Source organism: Mustela putorius, unplaced genomic scaffold, assembly GCF_011764305.1.
Source record: "Mustela putorius furo isolate JIRA1106 unplaced genomic scaffold, ASM1176430v1.1 tig00003859_pilon_pilon_pilon, whole genome shotgun sequence".
Classification (NCBI taxonomy): domain Eukaryota; kingdom Metazoa; phylum Chordata; class Mammalia; order Carnivora; family Mustelidae; genus Mustela; species Mustela putorius.
In genome coordinates this window covers 30309189-30322223 of record NW_025422011.1, presented here as the reverse complement: position 1 = coordinate 30322223, position 13035 = coordinate 30309189, and the positions used below count along the sequence as shown (strand labels likewise).

General features: G+C 53.2%; 1 protein-coding gene across 11 annotated transcripts in view; it reads left to right on the top strand.

Moving 5' to 3' along the window:
* The window catches only part of MICAL2 (microtubule associated monooxygenase, calponin and LIM domain containing 2), a 212745-nt gene that overhangs the window by 130721 nt on the left and 68989 nt on the right, over positions 1 to 13035 (top strand). For 5 of the 11 annotated variants that reach the window (XM_045065814.1, XM_045065812.1, XM_045065813.1 and 2 more), the window contains one exon: positions 602 to 704. In XM_045065814.1, the coding sequence (XP_044921749.1) occupies positions 602 to 704 (103 nt within the window). Of the gene's footprint in view, positions 1 to 601; positions 4642 to 13035 lie in introns of those variants that run through there. The other 6 variants (XM_013055832.2, XM_013055830.2, XM_013055838.2 and 3 more) reach the window with 3 other exon arrangements.

The window sequence follows — 13035 nt, the reverse complement described above, 5'->3', positions numbered from 1 at the left end:
TTTGTGAAATTGCCCTATGTGATTGTTTTTTCACCTAGTTGGAATCCTATCACTACACTTTCATATCCTTCTTTTTATGTAGCAACAATATACCAAGAGCTGTTCCCCGTAACATTACAAATTCTTTCGAAGCATCATTTTTGATTCCTGTAAAAGATGGTTAATAATTTATTCAACAAGCCCCATGTTGCTGAATGTTTATGTTGTGTCCTCTTTTTACCTTATAGCTGTTTTCACGGCAAGTATCTCTTTGTCCCTGTTTCAAATTACTTACTGAGGACAGATCATTAGAAAGCATTTCTGAGTCAAAGGATGTGTGTGCCTTGTGTTTTTGTTTTGTTTTGTTTTGTTTTGTTTTGTTTTTAAAGGATGTGTGTTTTGAAGGCCTGTGAACACTGTGGTCACGTTGGCCCCCGGAAAGCAATGCCCGTATTCAGCCCCCCTTCAGCAGTGTATGGGGGCTCTTAGTGGGGGAGGAGGGCTGGTTGCAAAATGCAGGGTCTGCCATGGTCGGTTTGTGTGGGCTCTCTTCCTCTGCTCCATTGATGGGGTGCTCCGTGAGAATCATGGCCTGATGCCCCCACTCTGCTCCCTCTCTTAGGAGGAGGGACCGTGGAAGGAGCAAGAGGCCCCTCGGCGAGACACCCCCGTGGAAAGTTCTTGCGCAGCGGCTGCCATTGGCACGCCCGAAGGCAGCCCTCCAGGTATCACCAATTCCCTCTTTAGGAAGGCGCTAAGCTGGCCCCTTGTGCTGCCGTGGGGCCTGCTTCACGTTCCCCGGAGCCTGCTTAACTGGATTTGGGGACTCCTGTGTGCAGCCGGCCTGCACTTCAGGGACAATGCTTACAACTACTGCTACACGTATGAGCTCCTGAGCCTCGGGCTGCCCCTCCTCTGGGTGTTCTCCGAGGTGCTGGGCTCCATGTACGGCGAGTCCGAGGAGACCCTGGAGACCATCCGCAGCTGGGTGCTCAGATGCTTCCCAGTGAAGCTCCAGTGAAATGCCGAGCACCCCAAAGGGCCCTCACATTTCCAGTTCAGGCAGCAGTCTAAGTGTAGGTGGCCAGGACTCTGGCTGGCAGCCTGACGTTCTCTAGCCCATTCGCTCCAAGCCAAAGAGCTTCACCCTGGCCCCCCGCGCCTGGCTGCATCAGGGTGGACATCCCCTCCTGGTGCTGGGGCCGGATGACATGAAGGATGTTTTTTTATAGCTTTGTACTTCTTTTATACCAAAGCGAGCCACAGTTCTAGGTTTACATTTCAATTTTTAACTTTTAATCAGCCAAGAGAAAGCATTTTTTTTCCCCCAATGAGTGTCCGTTTTTCTCAACACAGTTTGAAGTTTATAACTGGTATCACGAATCCCTTCCACGGCGTGGTCCATGGCCATGGTCGCTGCCTGCGACACTCGTGGTTTGGGCTTTTATAGAAACAGAAGTGAGCATGCCACCTTCTGATCAGTGCCTTTTGTTGTATGTACCCTGGTACCACTTGTTTACAGGGACAGTGTTTTGGCAACACGAAAGCATCATCAGTTTCGAAGAAAAGAGTAGATCAGAATAGAATTAAACCTTACAGAAACAGACGGCAGTATGTAGTTGGCGGTGATCTGTCCTCCTGGATGGAGGGGGAACTGTTTTGCACCCTGGTTTTGATGTCTGATTAGTAGCTTAAAGGTTTTTACCCTCATCACCAGACCACAGCCAGATGACCAGGGAGTTTCAAGCAGATTGCTACAAACACACTGTCAATGAGCACGACCCGGGAGGCCCCAGGGTCCCTGGCCGTGCAGAGCTCTGGTGAGCTGGTGCCTTGTAGGGGAGTTGCTGTGCCCCCGCCTGGTCCTTAGCCCAGGCTGCTGTCTGAGCCACGACCACTCAGGGTCCGTAACGGTCGGGCTGAGGGGAGACTCTGCCCTCTTCCATCCTGTGCTTTGAGACTGAGGCCGTCTGTTAGCACCTCAGGGTATAGGATTCCTGGGAAGCGTGACCTCCCCAATGAGCCCTGCTCACAGACATCCTGGTGGCTTAGCCACTCAGCTGCCACGTGGATCTGGCCAAAGCAGCCAGTTTGTACTCACACTGTCCTAGCAAAGGAAGGTGTCTCACCTCCTATGTCTTGACTGGCTGGGGAGCCTGGGAGCAGAAGCTGTTTGTTGACTGATATAAAGAAATATGCCCTATTGAGGGCAAAAACAGGCCTTGGGTCCACCCTACCCCAGGGCTTCCAGGGGGAGACCTCTCCTCTCCACACCCTGCCCTGCCCCTACATGTGCCGCTGCTGGGTCTGCTGGAGCAAGGCCAAGGCCTTCCAACGTGCTCAGGATGTCTAGAGTGGCCAGGCTGGAGATGGCTCTGTGCACTCATGACATGAGGGAGCTCCTCTAGATTAAGGAGGGATGGGACCTGGCATGCATTAGGAGCCTGGGCGCTTGAGAGCTGGCAGATGACAAGTTTCCATAGGGCAGGAAGAATGGGAGAGTTATTTCTACCAAGCCTTCCTTGACATTTTTGGAGCAAACAGGGGCACGGCTGTGTCCCAGCCTGTGGGAACTGGCACCTCTGTCCTTGTTGGAACCGTTCTCAGTCCAATGACTTGTGTTGGATTTTTCCAAATTTTTGCTGAAATTTTCATATTCAGCATGGTGGGAGGAGCCCTGGAGTAATGCTGTGTTCGAGTCTAAAAGGAAATTCTTGAGGGCATGATGTGAACACGTGCACAGCCGTGTCCCTGCTTCTGTCTTCAGCCCAGGGTGGGCGGGGACACTCTGTGGAGTTCTGCTCCATGAAGCCAGAGTTAGACTCTCGGAGAATGTCATTTACGGCCATAAAGAGACTACTGGTTTGAATTACTCTGGTGAGACGGGGCGTGCCTGTCAGAAGCCTGAGATGTTTGTATGTTCTGAGGCTGTGAACCTTCCTGGTGGGCAGAACTGAAACGCCTGGTGATGCCAGGAGGCAGACGTCTCTCGGTCTCCGTAGCACATTCAAGAATGAGCATGGGACACCGGAGCTAAACTGGGACAAAGAGATCTTGGGGGGCGTGGGGTCCTGAGGATGCGTGCCACTTGGAGGGGAGAGCGGGGAGCGCTGGCCTCGGCCAACTACCCGCACCCACTCTGGCCAATGGGTAGGCAGACACTACCAGAAAGGTCCATCGGCCCTGAGCAAGCGATGATCTGTTTGGAGAAGTTTCCCTTTTATCGATGGTTGCCTCATCTTCAACTCCTGTGCCTTTTGTGTTACCAGTCTTTTTCCCTTTTTCCCTCCACCCGGAACTAAATTCTCCTTTCTGTCTCTCTCTCTTGCCAACCTTACACTGTGGCCACCAGTTCGTTTCAGCCTTCCAGTGCTACACCCACTTCTTGGCTGACACACTTCTGCTCGGAGGTGACTGGTTTTCTTGCCAATTTTCAGAAAGTGGTACTAACGCCTAACGTGCTTTCTGTGCCCCGTCCTCCGTGCCGCGGTCCTGGCCGTACTAACTGCGAGCGTCTTGCATACTAATGGACTCATGCCATGGCCTGGGGGGTTGGCGACGTTGGGTGGCATTCTGCTGGAATGCCATGTTTGACTCTACTTACCCCTGAGCCGGCTGCCCGGTCCACACCGGCAGCATGCCTGCCTCCCTGCGGCCTCCCGTGTGCCCTGCGTGCATGCCTTTCTCCTTGCGAAACCGCTTACCTTCCCGGGACGGGTCCCCCAGCTGTGAGACAGCGCGCCAGAGAGGGCTCTGTCCCCTGGGAAAAGAACTTCAGTCTAGTAGCCGCTGAAAAATACACGCAGACAAGCATTCTTACCTCAATTCTCGTATGCAGATTCTTGATCAAAACCGTGGGTGACTCTTTGGGGAAGGGCTCCAAAAATAAAAATAATAATAATGCTCCCAGCCTTCATCGCAGGCTTGAGCCACCCGTGCTTTGTGCCACCACGCCCCCGGCAAATCCTTTCCCAGCGCAGCCTCTGCTTTCGACACCAGGGCTTTGCTGTGGCTCTTCTGACTGTTCTTGTCTCATCAAGCCCCAGAGGATGCAGAAGCTTCCACTGGAGCAATCGTTGCCTCAGGCCAGGGGTGACTGTGAGACACGACTCCACTCAGCCCTGACTTGGAGCAGCCCGCATCCATGCCGCCATGGCTCTGCTCAAAACACATGTGCCCACTGATTCATTACCCGCAGCAGCGGGGTCTTCCAAGTGCTCTTAGAGGGGGACGCCGTGCCGAGGCTGGGGGGGCTGTTGTGCGCGGGGCCTCGGGCTCTCAGGTGGAAGGGGGCGCCTGTCCTGCATGCGGCCAGAGCACGCCGACCTCTTGGCCTGTCTGCACGGGCCCGCATGCTGCATTGCTTGCTGCACTGGTGCAGAGTCTTGCCAGTACAAAGTCATCGCTCTTGTCTTGTCTTCTCTTGCAGAGTCTCCCTCCCTTTATAGAATGTCAACCAGAGAGGGCCCTCCTTCCCTCTCAGGCTTCTCTTTAGCTAGCCACCCCCACCCGCCCGCCCATCTCCTCGCAACGCATGTCTGTGACCTTGGGTAGCCATTTACAGTGCCACATGGGACCCTGTGTTTTGCACACAGCCAACGATGTTTAGCTTTATTTATGGTATTGATGCTGTAAATGAAAATAAATATGGTTCTTTATAAAGCGCATTGTTTCCTCTCTTCTTTGCCATGGAAGCTGCTCCAACCTCAAACACGGGGGCTGGTTTAGGGGGACAGTCTTCCCTAAACTGCTGGTGGGGCCTGCACTCATGGTGACGTGGGACGCTCTGGGGCTGCGCTGGGCAACTCTGAAAGGAAATATTACCCAGGGGTAATATTTGGAAAAAGGTCACCAATGCTCCTGGGCCAGGCTTTTGGGTCTCTTTCTTGAAAACTCATGGTACTTTTTCTGTGTAGATTCTGGGCATAGCTTGGTGAGGGTCAGTGTCACCTGAGCTGTGAAAAAACAGACTGTCTTAACAGTGCCTGTGCTCACTTCCCCCCACCCAAACTGCACACCTGTTGGAGAGCTTTCCTGAGGAACTGTCCACTAACCTAGGTTCCTAAGTGACCAAGTGTTGCTACAGGAGTTACACTGGTCCAGCTGAGTGAGAGGTGAAAGGTAAAAGGATTCAGGTAAAGGTAAATTGGGTTCAGAATGGTGGTGAGGGCGCCTGGGTGGCTCAGTGGGTTAAGCCGCTGCCTTCGGCTCAGGTCATGATCTCAGGGTCCTGGGATCGAGTCCCGCATCGGGCTCTCTGCTCGGCAGGGAGCCTGCTTCCTCCTCTTTCTCTCTGCCTGCCTCTCTGCCTACTTGTGATCTCTCTCTGTCAAATAAATAAATAAAATCTTTAAAAAAAAAAAAAAGAATGGTGGTGAACACGGCAGGTGTGCTTATCCAGAGGGAGAGCCATTTGTGATCCTAAGAAGCCTCCCGTGAGCCCGAAGGCTCAATTTACTCGGTGTCTTAGGCAGCAGAGCCATTCTGAGGACAGAACCCATGGCAGGCTCTGACCCAGTTCCAGGCTGGTTTTCCCGTATAGGAAGGATTCAGGATCTCACTTGGTTAGTATGAGCAGTGCCAAGGAAGTCTCGTCCTCAGCTTCCCTGGGTTGGGATGCCTGACATCGCCAGGCTGGATGTAGCTGGGCTTCTGATGCTGCAACGAGCCTCCCCTCAGGGGCATTTCTGGGGCCTTGGGCCTCTGCGCTCCACTGCCAGCTCCTGGAAGTGTCCTCTGAGCTGCCTGGGGTCATGTACCCAGGTGAGATACTCTTTCTCTTCCATAAAAGGAAAGGTGTTAGGCACTGAAGTTAGGAGCTCAGTTGGACAAGTGATTCATTCCTTTATTTATTCATCTGTCCAAGTATTTGTTGAACACACACCATACCCTAGACATATTCCAGGTCCTAGGGCTGCAGCAGTGAACCACACAAAGTCCCTACCCCTCCCTGCATCTCAGAATGTATCTCAGTGTTGTGCACTGGATTTATTTGTACATACACTCACTTGTTGACTTAACTAGTATTTACTGAGCGTCTCTAGTGCGCTGGGAATGTGGCAGGGGTGAAATAGATAAACGTGCTCACTGCCACGGAGCTTAGAGTTTTGTTTTGATGTTCTGATCTGAAGTTGGGTTCAAGCAACATTTTCCAAAGCGTGGCAAGGGAATACTAGCTCCCAGAGGTGCTCTGTGAATGAGGAGCTCCACAGGACCAAAGTTTGAGAAATGCTTTACAGGAAACATGCTGGTCCTCCCAGACCTTGGGCATAGCTTGGTAATCCCCAGGACTTACTGGCGTGGTAAAAATCTCTGAGGGACCCTCCAGTAAAGAGGCTTAATTAACTTCTGCTGAGGTAGGCTTTCCCATACCTATTTGAAGGGAGTTTTGTGTTTGGGGTGGGGTTTTTGGTTTTGCATGTCACATTCTACGTAGGCATTTGGTAGAATGTTCTTTAATTCAGAAACAGTGGATTAAAGACTTTCAAAAGTGGACTAATCAAATTAAATATTAAATAGAATGACTATGGATTAGATTATGGGGTGATAACTTTCTAAGCTTTAAAACCTCTGACAGAAAAAAGTATGTAGGATTCATGTGATGCAAACCTGACAGTACATGTTTTAAAAACTTAATGTATAACAGTACCAATGAAAATATTCAGTAGGCAGTCAGACTGGGGCAGAGGGGTGGGGAATGTGAATTAGACGGGATCACAAAGAATTTCGTTGCTACGGCCTGAAACAGTTCACACAAACGAGGTGTTCCCAGGCACCTGGAAGTGTCGGTGACCAGCTCATGTTTGTTGACTAAAGACCCAATGATAAATGGGTAAAGGCTATGAATAGACAGTTCTCCTTCAGTCATATTAAACAAGTAAATGCTAAAAAGAAAAAGTGAATATTCATAACAATTACATTCGAAGGAATGTAAATTCAATATCTCCTACCTACTGAATTAGTAAAGAAAAAACGAAGTAAGTTGATTGTAAGGGAAAAAAAGAGTCTTGGGTAAAAAGAAAGGAAAGAAAATGGGTACCGTCTTTTCTGGAAAGCAACATGGCAGCAGTGATGAAGACCCACGAAAGGGCTCTGACCTTTCAGCGCAGTAATCCTACCCCAGGGAACTTAGCTTAAAGAAATAATCCAGCCAGAGAAATCAGTCTCTGTGCACCCTGAGTATTAAGTAGAGTAAGTGGATCGTGCAAAGTGGGTGGGCTGTTTTCCTTTATTTCCGTGAACTCATTCCCTCTTTACAGCTTTTTCTTTAATCTCTGCAATAAGGAAAAAAAAAGTGACTGTTGTTCAGACTGCTCTGGGCCCAGCTGTCACTGATGGAGCACTCCCCCACCCCCCCACACCCGTGCTGGGAATGGGGCCAGGCCCTAGTGTGCAGGACCTCGTTAGTTCCTCACCTCCTTGCGGCCACCTTGAGGGGAACCTTGATATTACAGGAGTTGTCTGATATGACCTAGAGCAGCATCTTCAAGCTGTAAAGGAATGGAGAGTCACCAGCCCCAGCCAAGAGTCAGATGCCACTGTCAGGGGAGCCTCGGCTTGTGGGAAGGCCCTGGACCTGGCCAGAGACCCAGCTTTGACTCCGGCACTGTGTGTGGACTCAGTGGCCTTGGGCAAACCCCTTCTAGAAATGGGTGCTTCTGACTTAGGGTTTTGTGGCAGTAGAATGGGGGAACATTCCTGATAGGGCTCTCAGGGCAGCAGGAACTCTCTCGCTGAGCTCTGGATGGTACCTTCTTGGTTTTGCGCAGCGGGAAAGACTTTTGTGGGCATTCTAGATCATTCTAGATCAGCGTGCCTGACAGGACATCTTTAGGTTGGCCACTACACAGAGGTCTCAACTCATACTGGAAGGCGCCATCGATTTTTCTCTCCCTTTCCGGTCTCCCGGCCTTCTTGAAGGTAACTGGTCACCTCCCTTGAGACACCTCAGCCTCAACTGTGGGTCCCTCTTTCCTCCTGCGACCTGCCAGCAAGACTTTGGTTTGGTTTAGTGACTTCTGAGTCTCAACGAAGACGGAGGGGGCTCTAGCTCTGTCTCTGGCGGCCTACTTGTTACCTCTGCGTAGATTGTACCAGGGGTCTCAGAAACCTAAATATCCACCTCTCGCTCCTAACCTTCCCCTGAAACAGACTCTGTCTACCCTTGGCCTTCACAGTTTCTGGAAACAACAATTCCATTCTTCCCATTGCTCAGCCCAAAGCCTTGGAGTCATTCTTGACTCTTTCTCTTGGTACAACACCTACTCCACCCACGAATCCCAACCAAGCACAGCTAGAACCTGTCCACTTGTCACCAGCCCCATGAAAGCGACCTCCCCACCCCCCTCGCCCCCCCCACCCCGGCCACTGTCCTCTCTTCTGGATTTACTGCAGTGGTCTCCTATGTGCCCCCCACCCCGAACCCCTCCAGGTACTACCTTGCTGCACTCAACCCATTTGCAACACAACGGCTGGAGTAATCCTTTCAGAATTACTTAGCTCTGTCCTCTGCTCAAAACTTCCATCAGCTTCCCAGCTCACTCAGAGTAAAAGCCAATGCATACAGCAGGCTCAGATGGTTCTGGAGGGTCGGACCCCCTTCTTCTGACCTGCTGTCTCTCCGCCCTCTCCCACCTGCTGTGTCCCAGCAGTGCTGAGCTCCTCCAACACCAGGCATGCTCTGCCATAGAGCCTTTGCCCTGGCTGTTCCTTCTGCCAACAACACCCTTCTCTAGAGTCCATACCACTGGCCCCACCCTTTATTCAGGTCTCCGTTCACTCCTCTCCCTCCCCAGTGAGGTCGGCTGTTAATACCTCAATCCGCAATCCGTCCTCCCGGCTGTCCTGACCCCCTCACCCGCCGCCTACACGGACCTTCAGAGTGTTTACCGCCTCTGGCCATATTATGTCTTACTGATGATGTGTATTGTTTACGTACCCGCCCCCCTTATTGGAACATAAACTCCTCGAAGACCGGGACCTTTGTTTCTCTTGAACATTCATGTGATCCCATAGGTACAACAGTGCTTGACACCGAGTGGACTCTCAGTAAGCATTTGCAGAATAAATAAGGGGCCTGACTTCTGGCCTAGACCGCAGACTGTGGGAGCCTGTCTTGGGAAGGTCTTGCTGACATCAGCTCATGGTTCAGAAAGGAGAACCTGGAGGAGAAGTACGACACTGTGCGTCCTGCTGCCTCCACAGAGCCCTTTGATTGGGAGAGGGGCGTCTCGATTTTACTGGAATTTTGCCTTCCAAGGGGCGCGACCTTCACTTGCATCTCTCGCCATCCTGAGTGGCCCGTGGAAGCAGGCCTGAGGCTGGCCACGGAGAGCCTTTCCAGTGGGATGCTCTTGGGTATCGAGGCCCAAGCCACCTGCTCACACACATCCTGTCCCATGCTTGGGATCCTGACACAGAAATCCAGGTGGCAGGTTTGAGACAAGAGGTGGCAGGGGGTGGGGGAACTCTGTTGCCATGGCATGTGGTTGGCTCAACTTGCCTTTGACCTCCTGAGTCTTGTCTTCTTGCGACTGTCTCTGACACCATGAGACCAGGCTGCAGGGGGACTGACGAAGCAGAGGTTCACCCCCACCACTACCCAGACAAAGAAGCCAACCTCTTGATCTTGGGGGGGCCTGGAAGTGTCCAGAAGCTCAGCTCCCTCCTCCCACCACCACCAGCATGAGGCCCAGCCAGGCCCGGCGTGTCTGCTGGAGGACTTTGTCAGGGCTCAGCGGTGGTGCCCGCCCTGCGGTGAGCTGTGAGCAGAAGTCATGGGGTGTTGCCAGAGCAAAGAACTGGGGGCCCCAAGCCTACTTCCCTTCCAGCTTCCCTGAGTTGCTGTTGGGGTTCCTAACTGAAACTTAGACTTCTCTACCCCCAACTTCGTTCAGAGAGTCTTGAGTGTAGATCCTGGCCGCGCCCAAAGTTGGAGGCCCAGGGCTGGCCTGACACAGTTCCTATCCGTGGCAAGAAGAGAGTCAAGGTCCGAGGACTAAGGCCCAAACCTGCTGCTGTTTGCAAAAGGAAAGGAGAACAAGCTGGCTGTTTGGAGGTCCGCTGAACTGTCGGGAAGGTACCACGGGCCCCCTCCCCTTTGGTCCCTGAAAGGGGAGACCCTGCTGCTCTGTGTGTTCACCCCAGGTTCGGGGTCTGTCTGCCAACAGTGCTGCCCTGCTGTCTGGCCTTCATCAAGGCCAAGGGCTCTGCGGCAGGAGCAGTGCAGCCCTGCTGAGCCATGAGGGAAGGGCGTGCAGCCAGGGAGGTCTGAGCTCCCACCCACCCCCATGCCCACCCCCGCTTGGCTTTACCTGAGCTGGTCTCTGCATAGAGTCTTCCCTGGGGCCAGGCAGGCCCTTCGAACGGTGCTGCTCAGCCTGGTTCAGGACAGCAAAGTACACACAGGCCTGTGAGTACACACGTGTGCACACAAACGGGCTCCCACACTCAGCCTGGAGGTGCCTGGCAAGAGTACAGGAGGGCAGGACAGCCCCATCCGGGGCCCAGGGCTCCCCATCAATTTTCTCATTGCCTGAAGACCCTTGGAAACTAGCATTCCTGGCAGTGCACTCTGGGGTGTCACTCTCAGAAGCCCCAGGATGGCGGCTGCAGCCGTTAGGCACCTGGTCCTTTATCTTTCAAAGGGGACACGTGCTGTGCAGGACCTTGGTAGGGGCATCAACACCTGTGCCATCCCCTGGCAATGAGTGGAGGGAACGCCTGACCTAGGCCCTTGCCCAAGACCCTCCCATCCTGCTGGGGGGCTGTCAGTGTCCCCTCCCTCATCACCATCCACCTCTCAAGGGGCTGGGGAGACTGCCCTGTGCTCCGTATCCCAGACATTTGCCTGTTTGCTGTCAGATACCCTCCCTGCCTTCCCCCTGCTCTGCTCTGTAGTGATGTATACTCGCTGGAAACTACATTTCCCAGGCTCCCTGGCACCTGGTTCCCGTTCGGTCTGATCAGTGGGAGGTGTAAGGTGGGATGGAGGGAGAAGCCTGGGTATTCCTCCGGCTTTTGCATCCCAAGCAGTGGCTGAGTCTTCCCAGTGGTACCCACTCCTGCCTGGCAGTCCTGGCCTCTGGACTCAGTGGCTCCTCCTGCCATCCCTTTGGCCGGCAGCCTCCTGCTCTGGCTTATCCCTGGGCTGCCTCCTGATCTGCCCTTGGCTTTCGGCTCATCCAACACCATCATTGCTGAGTTTCCTGTATTTCTCTCTGTGGAACTTTCTGGCTTGAGTTCTATTTTCCCGAAGACATCCTGACAGACTTAGTTTCATGGCTCTTTTTAAATTTGTTTCTTCAGAGAGAATGTGGACAAGACAGCAGAGAGAGTTTTTCCAAGCCCAGAGCCAGAAGTTGCTCTGACAGTTAGGAGCCGTGTGACCTTGGACAAATGAGTCTCAGTTTCCTAATCTGTAAAATGGACTTAATAACGATACACAGGAGAACTTGTTGCTTTGTTGTCTGCATGGGTTCTGGGGCAGAGTGGAAGGGTCTCCAGACCTAGAGTGAAAACAAACAATTTTACCAGCAGAATGAGGGCCAGGGTCTTCACGCTGACAGTGTAGCAGGAGTCTGGCCTGGTAAAGGCCTTGGGTCTCAGCTACTGGGGGCAGCATATGAGGACAGACACTGCTGGCTCTGCCTCTGGCATAACCTCTTTCCCCAGGGAGCACTGGTAGGAGACTGAGAGTCTCGGCTCTGAGAGCACCTGCTTGCCTGCAGGAGGCCAAGTTGCTGCTGGATCTTTCTCCCTCCCCACCCTGCATACCACCTCCCCAGGCAGCTCCCCTACCCCCCACCCCCCGCTGTAGACCTGACTTCTCCCTATGGAAATAGAGAGCTCTAGAAAAATCTTGGACAAACTGCAGACAGGCCCATGGGAGGCAGGGCAGGTGAGCACAGCTGGCTGTTCCCCTGGCCTGGCCGCTGACAAAGCCACTGTGTGTCCCTGCGGCGGCCGATCCAGCTGACTCACTGGGGGTCTGTGGCTGAGTTTTACTCCGGGCACCAGGGTCTTGCACTCATACAGTGAAGATGACAACACTGACCTTTCAGGGTCTCAGGATGTTAGAGACGCTGAGCCTGGATAAAGGCCTTGAGAATGAGTTGGTGTTGCTTTCGTTGTTGCCCTGAGACTACTCCCATCGCTTGTACAGGGGCTGCTGGTCTGTGTGTGCAGACAGGAGGCCCCAGGGAATGAGAGAGGGTCTGGAAGGAGGAGCTTGAGAGGAGTGATTTGCTCTGGGGCATAGCACCGAACCCCAGAGACCCAGCTGTAGCCTTTGGCCCAGGCCTTGGGGGGTAGGAACGGGGGATGTCTGTCTTTGGGACTTTTTTACCTCGGTGAGGTGTTGCTCAGAGAAAAGTCCCAGCTTCTTTTTTTTCCAAGTCTCTATTTCCCCCTGCCCCAACCCCTCCACTGATACTGGGCTCCATGGTGAGAGATGCTGGTCCTGACCCTGCTGTCCCAAGGGCTCATGGGTCAGCCATGTCCCCACCCCTCCAGCCTCAGCCGTTAGCCTATTCCACCTCTTTGGCCCTGATGGCCAGGTCAAGACTTTCTAGGAGGAGGGAGGGTACAAGCAGACCCCTGGCGTCTCCCTCACAGGTCTGCCTGGTCCCTGGGGTGGTGTCTCCACAGCCTGGCCCAGCTCCCCTCCACTGGCCGCAGCTGCTCTCACCCCCCCGGGCTGCTCTCGCTGGCCTCACTCCTGGCCACACATGCTCAGCCTTTCGTTCTCCTCCAAGTTATCACGGCCCTTTCCCTGGTCTCCCTCTCCCACCTGGTGGGTCCTCCGATCCACCGTCCACTCATCAACCAGAGCCATCATTCTATGAGGCCACTCCGATGACTCCAGTCTTCAGCTTCCAAACTTCTGGGCGCTACTCTGCACGTTTCACTTTGTCCTTTAGGCCCTTACCGGTTCCACATCAATGGGATGACGTCCCACTGGCTTCTTTCATACACTCTCCTGCCCTCCGGCCACGGGGATGTGTTTTCTGTTTCCATGCAGACGGTAGTGCTTTTCTTCATTGGTTTGGCTCACAG